The sequence below is a fragment of the Phoca vitulina genome, unplaced genomic scaffold (genome assembly GCF_004348235.1).
Source record: "Phoca vitulina isolate PV1807 unplaced genomic scaffold, GSC_HSeal_1.0 scaffold12, whole genome shotgun sequence".
Taxonomy (NCBI): Eukaryota; Metazoa; Chordata; class Mammalia; order Carnivora; family Phocidae; genus Phoca; species Phoca vitulina.
Genome location: NW_022589715.1, coordinates 3,784,778 through 3,809,447, shown reverse-complemented (window position 1 = coordinate 3,809,447; position 24,670 = coordinate 3,784,778). Strand labels below are relative to the sequence as shown.

Genomic DNA, 24,670 nt, shown 5'->3' with positions numbered 1-24,670 from the left:
AGGTGAAGATGGAAAGGATCCTGACTCACTGCTAGAGTGCAGGCGCTCTGCGGTCTGGACTGCTGCTGGAGTCTGTGTGTTTAGGGCTGGGGGGTCTGGATTGCGGCCCAGGCCGTGCTGCGGAGGGCTCAGGCCCTGCATTTCTGGGACGAGGGGCAGAGGACTAGGGCATGAGACATAGGGAAGGAAGAGGAAGGCCTGGGGCAGGGGGGGATCTGGGCAGCAGTCGGGGGGGGGCTGAGGTTTGAGACTTGGAGGCGGGCTGCTGAGCGGACATGAAGGGTGGATGTGGGGGGAGGCGCAGGCGTGGGGTTCCACGGCTGCCGGCTGGGGTCTCCATGGGAAGACACGGTGTTGGCCAGAGGGCTTGGGGGCAGGCAGCCCGGGACAACCTGGGTACTGCTGGGACTGCTGAACTGAACCCAGACTGAACAGAGCTGTATTCTTCAAACGCAGCTGTTCCATTCTGGCTCTGGTGTACAGTCCCCCACCGTGTCCGATCTCGGGCTAGTCCAGCACGCACGGACACCGTGCCACCCACACAGCACAGGTGTGCTCAAGAGTCCGGTACGGCCATCAGGCTCGTGCTGCCACCAGTATTTAGAGAATGCAAATGGGAAGCAGCAGAGCAATTCTAGCGGGGCCCACAGTCAGGCACTCACCCGGGTGTCACTCTCTCAAGCTCCCCCCGCGCCCCCGCCCCCCATCTCTGCACGGGGAGACCCCGGCTGGGCCCACGCACTGCATGGGCCCCACGAGCCGGCGGAACCGGCTCGGAGCTGCGCCGGCTCCACACGCCATCCGCGCCACCAGCGGGGTACCTGGGCACATTGGGCAGCAGCTTCCTTCCACGTTGATGGGCTCGACGCAGGGCAGAGGGGGGCAGCTGACGGTGGAGCAGAGCGTCTGGCCCTGCAGGCAGTAGCAGTGCGTGCAGCTGTCTATGTCCCACCGCTCCTCGTCGGCGTACGCCTTCCCGCTGAAGTGGCACACCGCCTTCCTCGGGGTCGTGTCTTCTAGGGGACAGAAGAGCACAGGGTGGAGTCGCGGGACGGGACCGAGGGCCGTGGAGACTAACACAGGGCAGGGACGGGTACGGCCAGGGGGAATGGGACCCACCGGGCAGGTGTCACTAGATTGTCACTGCAAAAAGCGCAAATTCGTTCACACTGGGTGGCCGGGGAACACACGACACGAGAAAAACCCAAATACAAATAGGTAGAGACACGTTCAGAGGTTTTACGTGGAAGGGGATAAAAAGTCCAGCTGAGTATATTTACAGAGACATTTCATGAAATTCCTACTTTCAGTTAATCTTTTCGTAAGTGGTTCAGGGGAGTAGTAAGGAATGACCGTGGCGCGTCACCGGGAATGAGGGGGCATCAGCGGCGACACGACCACTTCCTTCAGTCTTCAGTGATGCTCGGTGCGTTTCCCCCTTGTCAACAAAGGCATTTCTACTTTAGAAACTACCTCATTTCAGTTCAATCCATTTTTCCAGCCAACTATGGTTTTTGACTAAATATATATATATATTTATACATATATATATATATATATATATATATATATATATATATACATTATTTTTTTTTTTAAGATTTTATTTATTTTAGAGACAGACTGAGAGCGCGAGTGGGAGGAGGAGGGGAGGGAAGCAGAGACTCTGAAACAGATTTTGTGCTGAGCGCGGAGCCTGACACTGAGCGGGGCTTGATCTCAGACCGAGAGATCGTGACCTGGGCCGAAACCAAGAGTTGGGACTCTTAACCGACTGAGCCACCCAGGTGCCCCTGACAACAATATATTTTTAGGAGTTACTGTTGTAAGAATTTACAGTTTAAAACCCTCTGCTCTTCTTTCTTCTCCAGTCTCTCTTGCCATCATTTCCTCCCATCCCCAACTTTTTTCTAGAAAGTTTCTTTCTTCTCTTGGACTCAATGCCGCCTCCTGGTTTTACCTGAACTTACTTATGAGTGGTCACAATTTACAGCCAGTCTTTCTCTCCAGACCTCAAGAACGGTGGCTCAAAGAGAGGCCCCAGTGCCCCGCAGAGATGGGGCAGACCAACGGGGACATGGGGGTCAGCACTTCCTCGTCACTGGACAGGCCAATAACTGGATGACTCCTACCAACCTGGGGAAATTTTATGCTCAGATTCTAAAGGCAGCTCTACTGACCACTGGTCACCAATAATTAAAAAGCTATAAAGGAATCTGGAAGGAAAGTTCCTTAGGAAAGGAGTGATGTTAGGGGCTCAGGGTTCTTCCTTCTGGAAGGCACTTGGGAAGCTCTAATGGAGGCAGTGTTTATTGCCCAGACACAGAGGACGGAGCCCAGGACGCCTGCAGGAGTGAGGAAAAACGTGTGGGCATCAGGTGCCACGTTCTCTGAGCAACCCCAACCTGCAGCCACCTGCTCTAAGGTGGCCGGAATCTGCTGTCTGCGGAGACCCAGCTCAAAGCTTCCTGCTGAACTTTTCCAGAGGAGGCTCACCAAAGACAGAAATGTTCTTATCTGTTTTTGGTGTCCATGTCCTCTTCTTAACCAATTACTCAAGCATATGCACCTTACTGAATGGCACTGAGAATGTCCTATTACTCTAGTATGTTGTATTTCCATAGCCGCGTCTCAGTCCACTGCAGACTTCTATAAGCAGGTCAAGTGTCAGAATGCACAATCTCTCTGTTTCTCAACATTTCTTCATGGTTTCTCTCAGTACTGCTGCCTGAGCTCAACAAGGGATACCGAGTAATCACAGGAAGTTCCAGTTGTGAACAGAAATGCTTTCTCATTATCTATGAAAAAATGTACCTCACTTTCTCAACGTTCCACAGAAAGTTTTCTGGTGCACTGACGGTTAAGCTTAAAAACGTAACTGGAGGCTTTCGAACCAAACCCCTGATAGACGTTTCTGCCTAGCCTAGTCCTCAGGGGAGGCAACTTCATTAAGATATCTCAAATGCACATGTCAAATGGCTCAGTAGAATCATTTAATGAACCCAATTCAAGTAATATTCTGACCTCCAGCCAACTTTTCATTGAGGACATTAGATTTGCCATCAAATCTAGAGTCTATTATGCAGAGACTTCTTTATGAAAGGAAGTAGCTCTTCATAAAGCAATATCACTGATTATATTTTCCATAAACCTTGTAACAGCTCCTCTGATGGACCAATATCATGGCATAAAATTTGAATAACGGATTACCGTGCAAGGACCTTAGAAGAGAGAAGGTTAAACTCCTCGCCCATCCTGTCCAGCACTTTCTGCTGTGCTTTTCCTCCCAAAGGCATCTTGGCCAGTCCTCTCAGAGAAAAGGAGCGAGGGAATGAACTGTAGGCATGAACTCAGGAAGGATGGGGACTTCATAAAAAGGGGTTCGAGTCAAGGCCAAGCACTGGTTTGTATTTTCTCAGGATCTAGGCAAAGACACATCTTAAGATACTTAATTAATTAATGCTACTCCTACTTATGAGGCTAAAATTATCTGTGAAAAATTGCACTGATACTAAGAATAATCATGATATGTTGAACATTACAAAGACATTCATTCGTTGATTCTACAAACTCTTCTCATCAGTGGGAAAGAAGGCATGACCACGACCCTGACCCAGAGGACTGCAGAGACGTGGTGGAACAGGCTTGGGGAACTGGACACCTCACCACAGAACACAGAAACCACTGCTCCTGTGAGTTTAACACGGAGGGCAAAGCAACTAACTGCCGGGGGGCTGGGGAAGGCATGACTCAGGACTCGGTGTTCACATTTCACTTGGAGGGACGAGCAGAAGACAAAGCTGTGGGGAGGGCATTCCAAGCAGAAGACAGTGTGTCCAACAGCTTGACACACTGGAAGGGCAGTGAGAGCGTCAGAATGGGGAGAGAGAGAGAGAGAGAGAGAGTGTGTGTGTGTGCACGTGCACACGCATGTGCACACACACACGCACCATGGCTGGAGGTGAAGCTGGGGTCAGATGGTAAGGGGCCTTGAGTAACAACGGACGTATTGAGATTTCTTCCTGTAGAAGACAGGAGGGACCTTAGCAGCTTTAATGGTCGGAAGAGAGCTCTAGAAAAGGGCAACATGGAGGACAAGATGGGGAAAGGAAGTTGAGGATACTGGTCACAGGGATGTGATGTGGGCTCGGTCAGGGCAGCGTGGATGGAGGCGGACAGGCAAGGCGAGATTTGAGAGATTTCTGAGAGACAGATGTCAGGATATGGATGCTGAGGAAGGACAACCCTTCCTGCACAGGAGGCTGGGCAGAGGTAATTCCAATAGATGAGTCATTTCACTGCTTTAAGCAATAAACGGGGAATTTGTGAGGGACCTGGTCAGGCCTTATCGAACTCCTCCAGATATTCCAATGGATTAGTAATTGATTATTAATGCAGTGATCGATCCTCCAACTCTTAGGCCTCTCTGCATGAACACAACCAGGAAGCCGCCGCTAGGACAGAGCCAATTTGGGGTGCAACAAGGTAAGAGAGGACAAATTTCAGTCACTGGGAGCTTCGGGTAGGAAAACAGTGGATTGTGTGGGGTCATCAGTAGAACTGGCGGTTCCCTTCCTGTGACTCTAGAGTTTATATACCATTGAGCCAATAATCCTTCTAGGAATCTATCCCAAGGAAATCAGAAAAGTCCTGAAGTAAGTGTTTTCTGGTGGATGTTCATCACAATATTATTTATAACAACAAGAAGTTAGGGAAATAAATCTGTGTCTAACAATAAGAGAATGTTTAAATGATTCAATGAAATCATATGAGAGAATACTGGGCAGTTATTAAAATGCATCACGTATAGGACAAGCTCCATCACGTAAAGAGGAAAATTAAAAACTGTCTAGAGAGAAATGAAAATGTTAATAGTAACTTATGTTAGAATTGGTGAGTTTTTCTCTTCACCTTTTTTTGACAATGAATGTCAGTTACTTTTGATAAGTAGACAGCAATATATAAAATGGAAATCTTGAACACACACACACGAGCATGCATTATCTACCTGACCCCTCCCAACCCCCAAACACACACACACGAGGATACTGAGGGGGAAGAGCTTAATCGGAGCCCGGTTCTAGAGCACCTGGCTATGTGGTATGGTGCTCTCTGAATGCTAGCGGCTCAACTCTGAAGAATCTGAGTAGACTGTAAGAAAACTAAACCATGGAAGAAACACCCAACGATCAAATGCTGAGCTACAGCATAATACAGTGTTCATGTAACTGCTGACTCAGCAACTAAAGGAGACCATTTCTCAAAGAATATTTATAAAATGATCTAAGAAAGTAACTACTCTGAATGACTTGGAGGTGATGGGTTGAACCAAGAACTCTGACTATATGTTGGGTGAAAATGAAATTCCTTATTTGATTTTGTTACAAAAATAGACATTTTCCTAAATTCAATGAAGATTAAGAATTCAAAGTGGCCATGTGATGGCAAGGAAGACTGAGATGCATTCTCCTGGGAGTCCCCTAGAGAGGACTGCAGCAGGCTCCACGCAGTCACTCAGAGGGCGAGCCAGATGGGTCCATGTCCAGGGGCTTCCGTGGTCACAATAAAGCCATTCCCCTCAGGGAGTGGGCTGACATGGACTGAATTTCCAGGAATTTCTACCGGTTTATCTCTATTCCATTTAAGCTCTGCTCATCACAGATTATCTCGGAAGCATCTTGCCTTCAAGATTATTTTCAACTAATTCCAACTTGAGATCAGGAAGATTTAAAAAACCAGGCGTGCCATGTTCATGGCAGCATTATTTACAACAGCCCAGACATGGAAACAACCTAAATATCCATTGATGGATGAATGGTCAAAGAAGTTGTGTTATATATATACAATAGAATATTATTCAGCCATAAAAATGAAAAAAAATCCTACCATTTGTGACAATATGGATGGACCTTGAAGGTATTAGGCCAAGTGAAATAAAGACAAACACTACACGATCTCATTGAAATGTGGACTCTAAAAAAACAAACAAAACACAAAACTCATAGAAAAAGAGATCAGACTTGTGGTTACCAGAGGTGGGGGGGGGGGTGACAGGAAGGGAACTGGAGAAAGGTGGTCAAAAGGTACAAATTTCCAGTTGTAAGATGAATAAGCACTAGGGATGTGATGTACGACATGAGGACTACAGCTAACACTGCTATGGGATAGACAGCAAAGTTGTTAAGAGAATAAATTCTAAGACTTCTCATCACAAGGAGAAATTTTCTTTCTTTTAATTGCACCCATATGAGATGACAGATGTTAACTACACCTATGGTGGTGATCATTTCACAATACATGCAACTCAAACCATCATGCTGTATACCTTAAACTTATAATGGCACTTGGTTGCAGGACTGAGGGACCTCAAGGTCTGCACAAAACTCTAAGCCAATGTTGAAGTTCACGGTGCAGAGCTCAGGGAGGCCACAAGATCTAAGAACTGAATGACACTGAACAGCATTCTAGCATTCTCATAGCTGCCCTTCTTAAAGACTGGAGATGAGAAGAAACAAACGGTAGAGATAAGAGAAACACCAGATGGTTCTGAAAGAGGAATCTAGGTGTCAAATATTGAAGAACCGAAAGTGCATCTACTGAGCATCCATGGCGCCCAGGTACCGTGCTCAAGAACTCACTGCCATTCAGCTTCACAGGCACCCTAAGAAGGAGGGCAGTCTATTCTCTTGAGGAGACTCAGGTTTACAGAGGGGAAGCAACTTGATGTAACCAAACCACTACGTGGCAGAGCCCACATAATCCCCTGGCTCTGTCTGACTACAAGGCTCAGGTTCTCTACGCTGAGCTCAACTCAGTGGCTCCTTTCCTTCCATCCCAGGAACGCACAGAACCCTCTTCATGTGGTCTCCAATGTTCCAGGGCCTCCCTGGGAAGGACACAACACCGTCAGGGGAGGGCCAAGCTGGTTCCAACGTGCTGCTGTGGGGAGAGCCACGGCTAGCTTTAGGTGTGTTAAGTCAGGACAGGTGGGCTTGAGGACGCGGCCTTCAGTCCAAGAGGAGATCCGTTTCAGAGACCGTGACAGAGCAATGCTTCCCCTCCACTGCTTAGAGGGAGTGTTTTCTACGGGATCTTCACATCTGATCAGTTTGAACCACGGTATCAGTACGTTTCATAATGATCAAGTGCGTTTCTTCAAAGGTGCTTTAAAACAAAGCCACATGTAAGACTCTACTGAATTTCCATGTGAAATAAATGGAGGATTCTTGGTTTTTGGAAAGCCCTGACTAATCCTTTCCAGGGTGGCTGCTATGTGGCCCAGATTCATTCATTAGAGTTTGGTTAATGAGGCTTTATAAAAATATTTCTACTTTTGACTAAATTTTACCTGAAGGGCAAAGATCTAAACAGAGGCCTTGAAACCATGGAGTCACTTGGGCTGACTGATGGATTTCGGTGTCCCCTAGTTCTCACAGGCTCTTTCTGCTCCTGGTTAAGCCACCGCCTTCCATGGCACAGTTGGGTTAATTTGAGAAAGCTGTCAGAGAGTTTTAGAAACAACTTCGTCTACAGGGAGACATGGCGGCCATTCTATTCAATGTGAGGTTCTACATAATAAAGTCTCTGTAGTCTTCTGTGGGAAGGAGCACAGTCTGACTAGAAGTACATGTAAAAGCATTTTAAGCACTCTGGCTGAAGGATGTAGAAATGGAGACATGGGAACATCCAACTAAAAGTGGTCTAGGCGGTTTATATTTGGCTACAGAGTGGGTTGTGCCGTTTGTTCTATTTATCACTCCAACTGGTTTGTTTACACTGACAATGACATTATTTTTATTTGTTGATACCTAATAATAGGAGCTCCCACTTGCTGAACGCCTACTACGTACCGGCTACTGTGCTAAGTGATTTATAGGAGTCGTTCCATTCGATCTCCACAGCCCAATGGGACAGGGTATTACCCCAATTCCACAGGAAACCGAGGCATGGGGAGATTACGTGACTTGCCCAAGACGCACGGCTAGCAAGTGGCAAGGCCAGGATGGGAACCAAGGTGGGTGTGGCTCCACAGTCTCCACACACCTTCTGCCCACCTGTACCCAGCAGGGTAACCTCAGGGAGGGCCACTTCCTGTGCCACACAAACGAACGCGGTGATTACTCACTAACTCTAAAAAAAAATGGGCACCAGAATTCCTGCCCTTCACCTTTGCTGGGGGTTAAGGTCTTCGTCTTCAAAGGTAATTTACCCTTCAACTAACTGCATCATATGTCCGGCACAATCCTATGAAGGAACATAGATAATGAAGTGGTTATTGAGGACTCACGGTCTTTCTTAGGCAAATCTCTCTTTAACATGTCTCTCGGAAGAAGAGGATTAGAGGAGAATGTTCCAAGAAAAACATGAGGTATGACACTAATATAATAAGGTTTATTTTTCGGACAAACACATCAAGAGTTATATATCCAAACAAATGTGATCCCCTTCTAAGCAGTCACTGTAGAGGGCTATAAATGTATTCCAACGATACTGCCCTTGCTTCACATGGCTTTGGAATTTTCCTTTTGCAGAGGCATCCAGAGCCAAATTTTGACACATGCAATGAAGATAGTTACTATTTTATGGCCACTCCTTGGTTTAGATCAGCTTTGGTATTTGGTTTCCTCAGCTCGGGCCTCTCTCATCCATCAGACCAGGCTTGAAGTGACTTTTGGCCTCCTTCAGAAACAAAGTCCCTGCTGTAGGATGGATGGAGATCTGCTTCTGCAGTCATCCCCAACACCGGTGTCGGAGGCCCAGGGCACTCATGTGCGGTGGCTCCTGCTGTGGGGCCATCTAGCTCAGGGAGTGCACAGACACGTCTTATCGTCTTTGGATTCAAATATAAGCAATGTTATATGGCATCATGTAGGACTAAAGTATGCCATGTCTTTCAGTGGTGGAATTTGGAGAACTCGGTGTTTTTGTTTTTATTTTCGTTTTCCCTGATTCTGGTTCATAAAAAGGGGAGGAAGAAGTGCAAGGCCTTGAAATATTAACTCCTTTCAAGGTGACTTTTCCAACTGTTCAAACTTGGCCATCTTACTTCAAGAGAAGATGTCTTAAGAGGCTATTAAAGTTGGACTTTGCTTTTACTCATGAGCTATTTTTTACTAATTATACCATAAAGCTAATTAACTGCTAGGGAAACCCTAGACCCCACAGCTGTGGTGGTTTCTTCCTCTATAAAGATCCAATTCAGTGTTTCAGAATCACTGATGTGGTAGCTCAGGTCTTGCTCTGAATCGGACCATGATGAGGGATGTACATTAGCCTCTGAAAAGGAAGCATCTCCAGACTTTTGCCCCTCTGTCCTCCGTGGAAGGATCTGAAAATGAAGATCCCCTTGAACCTATGCCGTAGCTGCACTCTTCAATGGCTGCCAGGAGACAACCTTCATGTACAGATGCTTCAGGTTCTAAATCTGGCTGTGGTGGTCATGAAGTCAGAGTGGTGGTGTGGGAGTCACTTCCTGGGAGGAAGATAGGCAGCTTTAGAAACAGCATCAGTTCTTTCAAAGCTCCAGTGTACTATTTAGAGTTCTGAGAAGTAATCTAGTCTGGGATCCCAGAGGACAAGAAATTAAATGCAGCTCTTATTCTCGGAATAAGTCCCGCTGCAAAATAATCCACCGCAGGAGTGTAGAGGGGTGCTTCTCCTTCCTACGCAGCGCTGTGACAGCTCAGTCCTGAATGCTGGAGACGCAGTAGTGCCCGAGGCGGGTGAGGTCTCCACCCCTGGGGAGATGCTCCTGGATTGGGAGATCTCACCAGCCCTATAGGACTTCAGGTCCAGGCAGACATGCTAAAGGTTTTGGAAAGCTGTTGTGTAAACTGCAGGCCCTGCTAACAATGTTCTGCTTCGATTTGGTTTCCTAACTTGGAGGTCCGAGGGACTTACAGAAGCATTAGTGAGAGATCACTCAGGCAGATGTGAGAAGGTACGAGGTACACTACGGGTGATGGGGGATTCAGAAAAGGGGGTGAAAAAGGCAGCCAAGAATCACCAGTGAAGCAGCTCACTCTAGGAAGTGTAGGGAAAGTACCTTCAAAAATTTTTGCTTATAAATTTAACACTGCACTGCAGTGATCTTTCTCTAACTGCCACAAAGGAATAAGATGCTACTATTATATTTTATCTTCTTTTAACGGATAAAATATTCAAGTCCCTGGCCTGTGATCTCATCCTCATTTCTGTATCCCAAAGTTGGGCACGTGCTGGGTACAAACTACGTTTAGAGAAGAAATCGAATGTGTGTGCCTCTTATTTGAGAAACCAGCTTTACTTCTGTTTACATAAAGAGGAGACAAACAGAAACCACAACGAGGAAGGAATCTGAGCAAACAATTCGCAGGTCACCAAGAGGCGCACAGACTCGTAGGCACTGATGAAGACTGATTTTCAACAGGCTGGTGCACTGGACCTGTCTTGACTGGAGAAGAATGGAAAAGCGGAACTCGACGAAGTCTTGCTGAAATCGGATGCAGGTGGCACAGACAATTTCAATGAGGCACAGGTCTAATACACAGTAATTCTGTTAGCACATGATTAAAGGTTTTTGGCTAAAAATTCAAGAAATATTTATTGATTTAACTCAAAACCTGAGTCCCTAATAACTTCTAGCTTCTAATAAATAAAACATCTACTCTTAATTCATTTTTATAAAAAGAGAAAACTGAGACACGTACTGCCACGTAGGCCAACCCCTGCCTCTATATAATGTCTCAAATACTTTGAAAGCAGATCTGACCACCATTTTAAGACCTTTCTTGGCAGTCCATTTATGCTTTACTTTATTCTATTTCTTGGGGTGGGAGTCTAAGGTATATTTTAATAAAGGCCGAAAGAACCTTTCAGGTTTCTTCAACATACTGGAAAAAATAGGTAATAAGGTCACTAAAAAAAATTATAAACTTTCCTGAGCTCCAGGAATAGAAATCTCACCAAACTGGTAACTACAATGACTTCTGGCTGATTCCCACTGCACGCAAAGAGGACATTATTTCTCACTGATAGGACTTAATCTGTGCATTAACCATCTGTTATGGGTCAAGTAAGCACTTCATGGATGAAAGTTCAGGGAAATATTCCATTTTCAACTTTAACTGAGGTCCCATCTCTTACAAGGCCGACAATCCTTCATGGAGATTATACATGGAAACCATTATGGAAATACATAATGTAGTCTAAAAGGCAGGCAGGAAAATTGAAAGATGAAGGTGGCCTAAATAAGGAAAATAGCACGCTTCCCTTAGGACATAAGGGAAGCCATCTATGTGAAAGAGTACAGAATCTTATTAAGAAAACCCTGAAGTGGAAACCACTGGACTTCCCAGAGAAAGTTCCTGTCGTCACAGCCTGCGTGTGGCCGAGAGTATCCCATCAGGGTCTGCCAGCTGACATCAGGTCTGATTACAAGCCCTCATCAGAAATGTAACCCTCCTGTAGAGGGGCCTTTCCCCCAACCATTAGAGAGTCCAAAATCAGGGTTGGTCTCCTGGATGGAAATAAGAGGTGAAAGGCATGTGCTTGTGGATCTGTGCAAGAGACCTCTTTCAAATAAGACTGTGTGCTGAAGCCCAGGTAAGGACGACACCACTCAGAGGCTTACTGGAATTTCCGTTTACACAGCTAAGGCCTGGAAAGGACACAAGCAGCCAACAGAAAGCAGCATATGGAGTGAGCAGGATGAGGTGCTTCCCAGGGTGCAGGGTAAGACCTAAACAGACTGAAATCAAACACTGTTTATTTCTGTTGCATCAACTTGAGACCCATTCCAAAGTTAGTAGAGTGCATGACAACCAGAGTGTTTGTAGTCTTCTACCCTTTAAAAAGCACACAGAAAAGCATCTTGCTCCCCTTCCCGTCCGCTTAAATCACTTCAGCACTATCTGGGACCACCTGGTTGCAGTGTGGGGACCTCAAGAACCCAGAGCTCTGAAGAATGTTCAGGAAGCATACCTCGGCTCTTCCTGATGACAGTGGCCACGTGCTCTCTAGGAATCATGGTGGATCATGCACTGTAAGTTCACAGACTCCTCAAATGGGACCAGCCTCTCAAAGTAAACAAAAACTAAAAGAGCTCCATTCTCTCTCCCACAGCAACATCCAGAGGCATGAAAGGACAGTGAAGCTCTGAAGTTTGTGGGCAGGGCGCTGCCCCAACCCAGCTGCACTACAGAGCCTTGGAAAGCATGCCACCTCCACCTGGATCACAGTACGGTGACTAAAGCAGTGGTGGGCTGTTTTAAGCTAAGTGTGTGCAGGACGAGGTACACCATGGAAGCATTACCTAAAATATTCTTGTCCTTCAATAGCTCATCATTGGGATGCTATATCCAGGCCTTTCTCTTGCAGAGAGGTAGGTGCTATATTTGAAGTGCGATACCAGAATCCATTTGGCACATTACCCAGATCAGCTGCACTCCGTGTTGGAAGAGCTGTCACTGAACTGAGCCGAGCGTTCACATTGTGTTGACTAAGCACATTCACATGTGTGCATTATGTCACTTTTTTCACAGCACTTTAGCGAAGCAGAGAACAACATTACCGTCCCCATCTCAGAGATGGGGAAACTGAGCTAGGGTTAGATCCTAGCACTGAGACATAAAGCTGGCATGTGCCAGAGGTGGGATCGTAACTCTTCGGCTCCAAAGTAAGTTCTCTTTCCAAAACACCTAAGTGTTTAAGAAAACACACTGGAGAAATAGCTGTGAAAAATGTTGCAACAGAGATACCAGCCTCATAACATTATGGCTTAAAAAGGTACAACCTTTAATTCTATGGGTTGTATGTCTTAGAGATGCGGAATTAAATATTTGCTATGTTTGATTCCTGGGCTGAGTTAAATACTCAATGATCAACAGATGTTCCACAGAGATACTATTTATATTTGTAATCTCTAAGAAAAGATACCTAAACGAATTAGCATAATCATACACATACATCTAAACAAAAATGAATGATGTATAATAGACTGACTTGACAGAAATTGTAGACACCGCCCTCCTAAGGACATATATTACTGATCATTTTCTAGCTGAAGATCACAAAAGAGAGGAAACAGAATCGTACTATCACAACCAACAGAGTGTGCCAAGCCAGCCTGACTCCACATGAAAGCTCTACCTTAAATATTAAGATATATATAATAAATATAAAAAATAGCTAACCTCTAATCAGTAAGATGTATGATCAGGTGCCACCCATAACAGAACTCATTTTTACAGAACCTTGAAGATAGGGATACTTAAAGACACTTAAAAGATACTGAACTGAGAGACATGTAATGAGATTATCTTAACTTTGTTCACATCACACATACAGATTTTATAACCTGTATATATATACTTTCATAACATGTAAGTACATCATTTCGTATCTCTCATATATAAACACACACAGACAGACACAAACAACTGACTAGCATCCAAAAAGAACTCACCTTTGGCAAAAGTTTTTTAAGTGAGAAAGATGCACTGACTCAGAGATTTCCAACCAACAAACAGATAGGACTTTAAATATCTGACCTCAAATATTTTCTAAAGTAACACACTAACGGTTACAAATAAATAAATACTTGCCAAATTCCAAGTTTCAAAACAATATTCTATGCACTGAGTAACAGGACTTGGCCGACACAGGAGCTGCTTACTCAGGACCAGTCCTGTTCAATTAGACTGGCTCGATCATCGGGCACACCTGAGTATCTTCATTTCCAAAGTCAACAGCAGGTATGAGGCAGCAGCAATATGGGCTTGAGGACCCCATAAGCTAAATTAAGAAAGGTCTTTATGATCAATGTAATGCTCTTTCTTTACAATATTTGTCCAGGAATGACTAAGCCCCTGGACAAAGTGAAGGTCCACTGGGATGCTGATGGTGGTGCCCCTCAGAGAAGCTGCTAGAATCTGGTCCTTGGCAGAAGCATCACCAACACAACAGAGCAAGGGTGACGTGGTCAGGGCCAGCATCCCCATAGGCACCTACTAGGTAAGGGTTGCTTGCTGAATTGTTTACTGTCATCTGAGAGTGATGGAATAAAGACCTCACTGAAATCATTTTTGCTCTAGAAAGGTTCTAGGAAGGCACATAGGATGTTGTCAGTGAGAAGGCTATGACACTATTTTGCACAGTGAAGTGTGTCACACTGAAGGCACCTGTTTACAAGGAACCACATATCCAATCTGCCATCACACATTAGAATTCCCACCAGACCTTTTACCTTCACCTGACTTATGTGCTCAAGTCATCTTTTGATTCTTGCTCCCCATTCTTTAAGCCATCATTACAGTCAAAAAGCCTATGAAAATAAAATCTAAATTTGTATTTGCTTAGAAAACTGGAATACAAAAAATTAGGGAATCAGGAAGTGTTCCATTAGAATGATTGGGTAATTACTACTTAGTTTCCTTCTAGTACAAGGATGAATTCCCAAATGAGGGGTATTATAATTAATGAGACAAAGCTGTTCACTTTTCAAAATTAATCATTAATCCTATTAATTATGTCTGTATTACACATTCTATTAAATTAGCACACATAATATGAGGCCTTCACACATCAAAAGAAAAGCATTATCATGGCACATTAGTGACTTGATAATTTAGCTGAAAGGAATACAAATATTCATAATTATACTACTTTTCGTAGGATCACCACTTTTCAATTCTCTTATGGTAAGAAAAAAGGATACTTCACAAGGTGAAAAAAGCATGCTTTTGTTTAGGGGTTTTATCACTAAAAAAAAAGAAGTCAGATTAAAGGCTGGTTTGAGGTTTTTAGAAGTCTGTATTTGAGAGATCTAATTAGGGAGAATATTCATTCAGGGACCCACAGCCATGGTGAGGTCAGCACTGCAGGCGGGGGTGAGGCATGTATGATCCTGGGAACAGACAATCTAGGTTAAGAAGGAGCTGGTTTCAAACCGAGAGAGCCTAAAACTGGAGAGAGACAGTGCAATCACTGGTCCTCTGGGCCAACTGGAGAAATCATCGGGTGCTTTAGGGCAGGCAAAATGATGGCCTGTTTCTTTGCTAGGCGGTCTCTGTATGGGGACGCAGGCTTTGCCGCTGCCCGGGCTTGGAGCCCTTACAGAGGGCCGGGCTGACGGGAAGCTGATAAGAGAACTAGCCTGAAGAGGCCAAGGGAGCTAACTGGAGAGTCCGATAGGGAATCCTCATGTCACAGTCATGGACTGAACTTGACGTCGTATGCTTGCACATAAGGGGGAGAAAGGATGAAGGCCAATCTAACAAGGCTACTTGCAAAATACATATGATGTATATTGAAGGGGCTCAGTGACTCTTTGAAAAATAAAACAACATATATGAAGCGCTAAGATGAAAGAGTAACAGCATACAGTATTACTCATCAAATGTTAAGTCTCCCCAATATGTTACCCTGAAGATAAGCCCTAGATTTATATGATACAATTATACCTGCATCTTTGTGTGTGTATTTGGGGGGGGGGATAACAACCGAAACATAATTTCCGCTATACTAGTATGAGCTTGACGAACCAAAATTTGGTGAAAGTGCTTGCCAACTAAAAGTCAAAGTAAAAAATTTGGACCGAATTGGTATTTCTCTCTCCACACTAAAGAAGAACATATAGTCTAAATCACGAAGGAACTGGAATAGGAAAGAGAAAGGCCCAAAACAAGCCAACAAAAAACCCCAAAACAACAACAAAATACGAGAAAGACACAGACTACCGATTTGCAGGTTTCTGTCCATGAGATTACATTTGTTAAATTGGTTTTGAAAAAGAAGTGATTTACTATTTATCATATGGAAACAAACTTACTAGATGAATAATTTACTAATTATAAATCTACTGATTAAGCAGCAAAACACAAGAACTCTTTTATCTGAACAAAATAATCCATGAATTTTCAACATGAGAGAGATTCACCGCCAGATTTTTCCTCTGAAGGTAATGTGGAATTCACAGCCTCCTGGGCCCCGGTTTCTAAGTATGATCTAAGCACCCCTGATTGATTCATAAACTGCACAGAAGTTCTGATATTTAAATATGGTAGTCCTGGTTGTACATCTCTCCTCTCTGCCAATCCCCTGGCCTGAAATAGTGGCCAGCTTATACCGTTTATTTAGGTCTCACCAAAGGCAGTTACATTTTCTGTATAAATACTGGTCAGCTCTTTGAGAAATGAAGTAGCACTCAGTTGGATGTATGTATGCATTGATACTTTTTTTTGGGCTCCATTTTGGAGCTACGAAGCTTATGGGTATTAGAGTAGAACCCAATATTGCTGGTCACTAAAAAGTAGGGCAGCCATATGTCCTGATTTGCTTGGGACACTCCTGGTACAGAGCTATTGCCCCATCCTGATTAATAGCCCCCATTTCTCTCTCAAAAATCATGGTTTGAAGAATAAATTCCAAAGTTGGTCACTCTGTTAAAAGAAGAGAATTCAGCTTTCAAACATACATTTAAATACTCTCTGGCCATTACACTGAGAAAAATCTAGCTCTGTAAAATTCTCGAGAGCAGAAACTGTATTTTGAGAATCTTTCCATCTCTCTCTATACCAACATAGAGAATAAGACTCAGAGGACGTGATCTCCCATCTAGTGGCCAGAGGTCGAACAGTCAAGGAGAAGGAGCTGTCTTGATAAGCTTGAGTTATGGCCGACATGTACCCGAGCGCCATTCATCAGTTCATCTATAGGAACTGCTACAAAGCACCGTGGCCTGAAGATCTCTCCTTTTCCTCAAGTATCACCCCAAATATGTGTAATTACTTGTATCTAGAAAGCATGCAAAAAACTCCAGCAGTAAATACACAATACCTGCCATTAATATAGCTTGTCTAATTTTTTTTTTTAAAGATCTTTTTTTTTTTTAAAGATTTTATTTATTTATTTGACAGAGAGAGAGACAGTGAAAGAGGGAACACAAGCAGGGGGGGAGTGGGAGAGGGAGAAGCAGGCTTCCCGCCAAGCAGGGAGCCCGATGTGGGACTCGATCCCAGGACCCTGGGATCATGACCTGAGCTGAAGGCAGACGCTTAACGACTGAGCCACCCAGGCGCCCCCTAATTTTTTACCTGCTACTCTGATTGTAGGTTCACTACTGGATTGAGATGTATCATTGTCTTTCACTTGACTTCATGAGCTTTACTCAATACAAAAGCAATAAAAGAGAGTGAGAGCCTTGGGAGCGGGGACTGTGCCTTTATGAGAGCAGCCAGCTGTCTTGAGCCTTGCCTTCTGGACTCCAGAGCAGCATCTGGCTTCTGTCCCCAGGACCAGCCTCAGTACAGACGTCCGGGGCAAACATACGGACGTCTTCTGTTGACAGGCTCTATCCCCCTGGGTCACAAGAAGGAGCGGGCTCTGTCGGTTTCTCAGGCCTGCCTCACTTTGTGTCCCTAGGCCCTCAACAAGGACAACTGACTGCATGGTCGAAATGGAATCAATTAGGTGTCAGCAGACAAGAGGAATTACTGGGACATTAAATCGGTATTTCGTATTTAGTGGATCTCAAGGCAGCAGCGAGCTTTATGCGCTCAGTGTACCTTAATATGTGTTTGTATACAGACAAAAGGACCAATGTAAAAAACTGGGTGGAGAAAGAGGGTTCAATACTGAAAATCCTGAAACAGCAAAGGAGCCCACTAGAAGAGGACAGCTCGAGAACATCACAGCATTCTGAGAGCCTCTCCTCATTCCTCACAGGTTGTATCTCGTGAACACATCTTTCGCATCACTCTCCTGCCTCATACCACTCCTTTGGGTCCGTGTAACAGGTCACAAACATGAACTGACCTAGGCCAATGGCTGTCAGTGTAGATTTAACAGCCACTGGTAGAAACAACGGATTTTTTTTCTTGGTCTTACCTATGCAGTAGGGACAACACTGGCCTTTCCTCAAAACAGGTCTTTCACAGGACACCGATGGACAAGATTCAGAGTAACAGCTGATGACGCTGTCCATGCACACGCAGCTGGTACAAACGTCAGGCTTCCAGGACTCGGCTGCCAGGAAGATATCCCCTTCGTCGTTTTTGCAGTAACTAGGCACGCTCTCATTATGGGATGAGGAAGGCTGAGGAGGTTCATCTGGAAAAATTGAACGTAAGGTCAGCTGGGAAAAGGAGATGCCACCGGCCAGCAACTGTGCCACAGAGTGAGTTTCACTCCGTCTTATAAAGAGCACACTCGGTCACTGGGGCTCTGTGTGCCTCCCGTAAAAATGACTCCGAAACAAAACAGCAAGCCTGATTTGTGCAGGGTCTTACATTTTAAAAGCAGAACAATAAAGACCACAAAAGACCTGTTACAGAGATTCTGTTAAGTAGTTTGTACAACATTCACTCTACTCTTGCTCTGGAGCTTAACAAAACCCTGGAGGGAGGGGTGGGTGGTTGAGGATTTGGACCACATTAGGTGTAAGTCAGGTGCCCTGCTTTTCCAGGTGGCCATGTCACCTGGTTGTGGCTAAATGAGCGGGTTTCTGGGAAAGCACCTTTCTTGATAGAAGGCAGATGTGGTCTTCCTCCCAGACTCTTCCTGCCTTGAATCCAAGTGTGCTGCCTGAAGCTGTAATATCCTTATCATACGTGTAGGAGAAGGACCTTGATATCGCTAAGATACCAACTCATCTGCCTCCAAGCTTCTTGTAATGAATGGAAAAGAAACTTTTTGTTAAAAAACTGTTGCTGGGTTTTCTATGACTTGTACCTATGTGCCATCCTAACCAATCAATACCCAAACTTTCATTGCACCTACTGAACCCCTATGTGTTGTATCCTGATGTTCAGGCTGAAAGATGATGGGAAATCTACTCGTAAGGATGTACGCACAGAGAAATCACCAAGTCATTTGTGTCTTTGCTATTTAAAGACTTTGACCAGAGGGCTCCCAGATACAGTTACAACTCGAAACAGAAAGGAGTATTACCAGAAAACCCAGAGATCTCTGGGTCTTGGCATTCAATGAAATTACATAAAAAGCTGTACCCTCACGCAGAAACCTGACTGGAATATAACAAAGAAAAACATGATAGTGAGGTCCCTAGGTTAGAAAGTCACCGGGCTACTGATAAGAGAAAGCACGATCAACCACCTTCACCACTCCAGAGATCAGAAACAGCCATGATGTCCTCCCTAGCAAACCTCTGCATTTTCTCAAGGGCCACACAGTCAAAAGGATGATCAGATGCTCCTCCTAAAATCAATTTCAGGAAGTCTGCTATTTTCAGCCACACAACCGACCTAACTGGGATAGACAGGTAGTCATCCCCGTGATATGGAAGCTCTAATGGTCACCTTCTCCTTCTATCCACCTCAGGAGTACATCTGACAGCCACGAAGTTGGATTTGACAAGAGCCTCTCTGAGAAGCGAGGCAGCTGCTCTGTTCTGGGCTCTTTCTGAGGAACAGAGGGCAGTTGGCAAAATGGACTGGGCCCATGCCCTCTCCTCAAAATCATGGAAACCTATTTTCTACTGCCAGTCCCAAAGGCAGTCCCAAGGGGAAGAGAGACACTGTTCCACTGCTCCCAATGTGCTCTGGGTCTAATTTTAGGCACGGTTCCACAGAAGACATCTATATGGGTTAAAGATGGTGAGAGAGGATTACTTTCAAAGTGACCTTTTCGGGGTCATCCACGTCCAGGGATAATTTTGCCACCAGGTTCCTCTGGGCTATGACAGCTTCGCCCTTGCAAGCAGTGTCCAGTCTCACATCTAAACATTTAGAAGAGGAAGCAGGGACAGCAGTGATGGAGCTATGAAATAGGTGAAATGAATACCCTAGAGTCTGGAGGCCTCCTGTTAAGGCCTAGAAAAGGCCCCAGGGGACACGGGAACTTGTGGTCAGTGCTACAAGGGAGCCGAAGCTGAGATGCAGGCGACCCCTAACCCAATCCTGGCTGAAAAGGTCATCTGGACTCTTGCCCACGGTATCTTCCTTCTTTGGGCCTCTCCTGCTATTGTCTTCCTGCCCCAGGGACCCCGTCTTTATACTTCCGATTCCAACGACTAACTCTTGTTTTGTTTTTACCCATCCCTTCACTGGTGTCCCTTCATTCTTTTTATTTCTATTCTATCTCCCTCTCTCTTCTATGCTATGCTTCTTTCCAACTCTAAATAATAAAGAATGAAAGAAATTTAATAAATCTTTAAAAAGAAAGAAGTATTATTCTATTCTCTCCCTTTTTCTACTTTGGTGAAGTATCACCACCCAAGGGATGCTCGATCTTTCTTTGTGAACCCATTTCCACTTCCAGACCTTGCACTAAACCAGCTCAGAGGCGAGGGGAAGTGGAAGGACAGAGGGAATGATAACAGGGCACCCTAGGGGAAACAATCACCAAGAGGGACACAACTCTTCCAATTGCACATATATCTCGTTTCTGGACTACGTTAGAATGCAAGTATCCTAAGATTAGAGATGGTCTTTTTCCAGATGTGAAATACACCATTTATCAATGCTACTGTTGAAATTTACTGTGAAGAAAATGTTTTGCTTTTTAAGACTTTTTAATATTGCTGTGACACAACTATGAATGGAAAGTTCAGAAAGATCAATTCAGGGGCAGGTGACTTACTTTAAAATAAGAGCATTCCAGAAATGCTCTTATTCACAGATGTAAGAGTAACCTTTGGAATACTGACATATAAAGCAGTAAGTCCTAATGTTTAAGATGAAGGCCAGCACTTAAGTATCTCTCGAGTTATACATAAAGAAAGGACGAGCCACCCAGGCTTAAGTTAATAAACTCAACACCAGGTGTTCAGGGGTGTCTGTTCCCCTTAGGAACCGAACAGAAAAACATTACAAGGGTTCGCAAATGAATGGAAGAGTGATAAAAAATTATGTATATGTTTTACTGAGCAGAAATACTCTAAGGATAGACACTGAGAAGGTAAATGGTTATTGATTTAAGTTGAAAAGACCAAAGATTAAGCAACAACAAAATAAAACTAGTTGTGTTGTCAACTTGGTGATGTTACATATACAAAGTACCTTCTGGAAAAAAGGAATATATTCCGGTGTTAATTACAAGTGCTACTTTAGTTACAGAACCAGGAATTTAGGTTTAAAATCCTGACACAATTTTGTCTTATATGTATCATGACCATAAGTTTACCAGCCAGGAACAGATTACCTGAGTAGTAAAAAGAAAACAATACTCTCTCTACATTTGCAGTGCTCGTCAAATTAATACTTTTGGATCTTAATTTATTAATCACTCCAGGTTTGAGGGGTTGAGTATTATGCATATTTTAGCAATTTCCTGTTCAACATTCTCAAAAGTATCTTTGCCATCCTTATATATTTCAAAGAATTTTATTCACATGACTTATCAACAGCCGCTTCTCACATCTGTGAAAGACAAAGACGACTTTTCACCTTTGCAAAATCATCTGGAATAATCTGGTGCAGCAGGACGGTCTCTTGACGTGCAAGGTTAAGGGGGAAAAAAATGGAAGAAAAAGAGACAATCTTTCTCCCCCCCGCCCAAGGCACCTCAGATGCAAGGCACATTCACTACATAAATCTGTGGCTGATGGAAGGGAATGAATTTCGGAAGCAGGCTGCCGGCTCCTGGGCTCTGCACGCCGCCCTGCGTGGCTCCACGAGGCCCGCGGCGCTCCTGCCCAACGACAGCGCCTGCGCGGCCGCGGGTCCCGCCCAACAACAGCGCCTGCGCAGCAGCCTCCGCCACCCCTCCCCCACCCGGGGCGCCGCAGCGCGCGGCGCAGTCACCTGTGCACTGCGGGCAGCAGGAGTCCTGGGTGCGTGAGGGGTTCTGGCAGAGCAGCGGCGGGCACACCTCCGTCTCGCACAGCACCCGCCCGCTGTGGCAGGTGCACTGTGTACACGAGTCGATGTTCCACGTTTCTCCTTCCACAAAGTACTCTCCTCCCGGGGCGTGGCAAATGGAGGGGGTGCTGAGCTCTGGCTTTTGCACCACAAAGTCATCTGGGAAATGACAGAGAATGAAGACACAAGAGATTATTCAGTTGCAGCCTCACCAACTCTTGAAGAACCTGGTGTTGTCTGCTCGAAGGGACAGAGAAGAAGTGGCCGTGGAGGAGCTCCCTCCACTCCTATCAAGACAAGAGTGAGGGGACGGTCCCTGCGCAGAAACAGAAGGCAACAGCAGAAGCGCTGGTTTCAAGAAGGGAGGTTCAAGTGGTTCCAGTCTGTCAGCAGTAATGACAGAATTCAATAAGGGAGCTCAATTACCTCGAGAGGACTCTTCCTGTGGAGAAGAGAACAGGGCCTCTCAGGGCAGCTCTGAATGTGCGGAAGTGTCTAGAATAACAACCTCTCACTTACTGAATGCGGACTGTGGTCCGGTTTCCATGCGAAGTGCTCTATCTTATTTACTCCTTACGCCGACCTTAGACCTTGTGAGGTAGGTGCTAGGATCCTATTTTACATGAGGAACGGAGGTTTCAGTATTAAGGGCAGACAAGGAATCTAAACCCAAGACTATGTTCATTTGGGTCATGGCTATGCCTCCAGATTAAACACGGCTTCCAAGTGATCTGTGCCCCATCCACTTCATTATCTCTAGGATCCCGAGGACGGTGATACTTGGAAGTACATCCGGCTGCTGAGCAGGCCACAGCCCAACCGAGAGCAGCCGTGAGCAAACGGAGCAGGAATGCTCTTTCAGAATCAACAGTCTGGAAACCCTCACCTGAGACTACACATCTGCTTGGCGATGTCATCATCAGGACAGGTCAATGCCCAGAGACCATGATAACTATATTTTCTCTCCCCAGAGGAGAGGCGATTTTGGTGTCTCGGTGAGATGATAATGATAGAGAGGGAACTGAATGTTTAGCCTGTCTGCAGAGATGCTGGGAGGGGCCCCGAGGCTGTGCCGGGGAAAGGAGCAGTATGAGGACATTTAGCATATTTGGGTAATCCAAATACAACAAGCGTTTCAAGAAGGCGTTGACAGTGGTGAACCCTGCCGAGGAGCAGTCTGGAGACACCCAGGCCCGCTCATGCTTGGAGCTCGGTGGTAACTGGGCCCCAGGACAGCTACCCTGTCTGTGCAGGTATGCTCAGAACCGGAATCTCTGAGGAGCCCCGCTGCGGTGACGTTCAAAGTGGTGGTTAGCACGAGAGTTAAGCACTGACGAGATGCAGCGGGGTGGGCTGATTTCCAGCTCAGAAGGGAACTGTGCCCACAGCTTTGTCTCAAGGGAACGCGTAGAGACTGGCACTTTGACTGAGTGGACACATCACAGGGAACAGACACTAGCCAGGGCTCATGTGCATACGCCACCCGAGCAAACTCTGCAGTTCTGAGCAAAGGGGAGAGGATGGAAATCAGAACGAAAGTGAGCTGGGACCAGATGGTTTACCGAGAAGACAAAAACTGTTCGAAAGAGCAGCAATGAACTAATGTTGGAAAAGGCTCCCTTACTGCCTTTTCCCTTCACCAAGGACTGAGAGAGGCTCCCAAATACTGCCCTTCTACACGCAGACACGGAGGGAAGTGGTCAGAAGAAAGCGATGCGTGTTTGCGGGCGTCTTCTCTTGCTCACCTCTCTGCCATAGCCCGCGCCTCATGGCAAACCCGCGAGCGGCAGGAGAGACAGAGACGAGAGACAAACAGAGAGAGAGAAAACACCTGAGTAACAGTATCATTTGGTGAATCTTCTATCAGGAGAGTTTAGGAACTGCTCACCTATCCCAGAAAGGAAAACAGCTGATCCTTGAATGCAAGAGGAGAGAAAATGTTTAATGTAGGAATCCCTGAATGCAACAGCTCTGGGGTCTCTCATGAGAAGAATGTAAATGATAATCCACTAAACGTTTTTGGAAAAAAATATATCTACATATCCATATATGTGTGTTTATACATATATATTCACCACCCACAATACATCAATAATCCTGTGTGTGTTTATATGACAATTTCCTCTATCTCTATAACAAAGAAAACTCATTTTGGTTCCACTGACTTCCAGCTTGTTAAGTCCATCATCTGTTCTTAGTAACGTCTCTGCATTTGAACCAGTCTGGCTGAGACTTCTTCACTGAGTACAAGTTTAGCAAAGACCCAGGTGCCGTCCACACTCCATACACTCATGCCTAAAATTAAAGCATGGGGTCTTCATTGCAACAAATGATTTTTCCTTCCCCAAAGAGTCAACACAGAGTTGTTTCATTAAACTGCTCATTTATCTTCTGTGTCAATGGACACTAGCAGTTTTTCATATTTAATAGCAAAACATGTGAAAAAGGAAACTTTCAGTGTGGGACTCATAGGACTGCACTATGGGGAAAACAAAACAAACATGATAATCTGGTCCTCTACAGGGGTATGGGGGCTGCCTGTCACTTTGATACCTTAGTTACTGAGGGGTGTCGATGCTCAGAGCTAACAGGGACTTCAAGTGTCCCTCTCCTCACCCTGGCCATGGCTGGCAAGGCCACCTCCCCTCTCAGGCCGGGCCTGCCTTGCTGGAGAAAGACAGGTCTCAGGTTCCTGACGGCACCCATTGCATAGGTGGATCCGTTCACAGGGAGACGTGGGACAGGACTGACCAGAGGAGAAGTAATGAGGACTCTGAAATCCGACAGTACATCCATTCCAACTTTAAAAGAGATGTGGTGCAAGAATCAGGAGACTTCACCTCTCCCTGGCCTTCTGACATATTATTTGACTT

General features: G+C 45.2%; 1 protein-coding gene across 5 annotated transcripts in view; it reads right to left on the bottom strand.

The window, feature by feature from the left end:
• CRIM1 (cysteine rich transmembrane BMP regulator 1) overlaps nucleotides 1-24,670 on the bottom strand; it is a 182,675-nt gene that overhangs the window by 12,305 nt on the left and 145,700 nt on the right. For 4 of the 5 annotated variants that reach the window (XM_032410281.1, XM_032410283.1, XM_032410284.1 and 1 more), the window contains 3 exons: nucleotides 21,741-21,956; nucleotides 17,866-18,087; nucleotides 822-1,016 (listed from right to left, as the gene is read on the bottom strand). In XM_032410281.1, the coding sequence (XP_032266172.1) occupies nucleotides 822-1,016; nucleotides 17,866-18,087; nucleotides 21,741-21,956 (633 nt within the window). The remainder of the gene's footprint in view (nucleotides 1-821; nucleotides 1,017-17,865; nucleotides 18,088-21,740; nucleotides 21,957-24,670) is intronic. The other variant, XM_032410282.1, reaches the window with a different exon arrangement.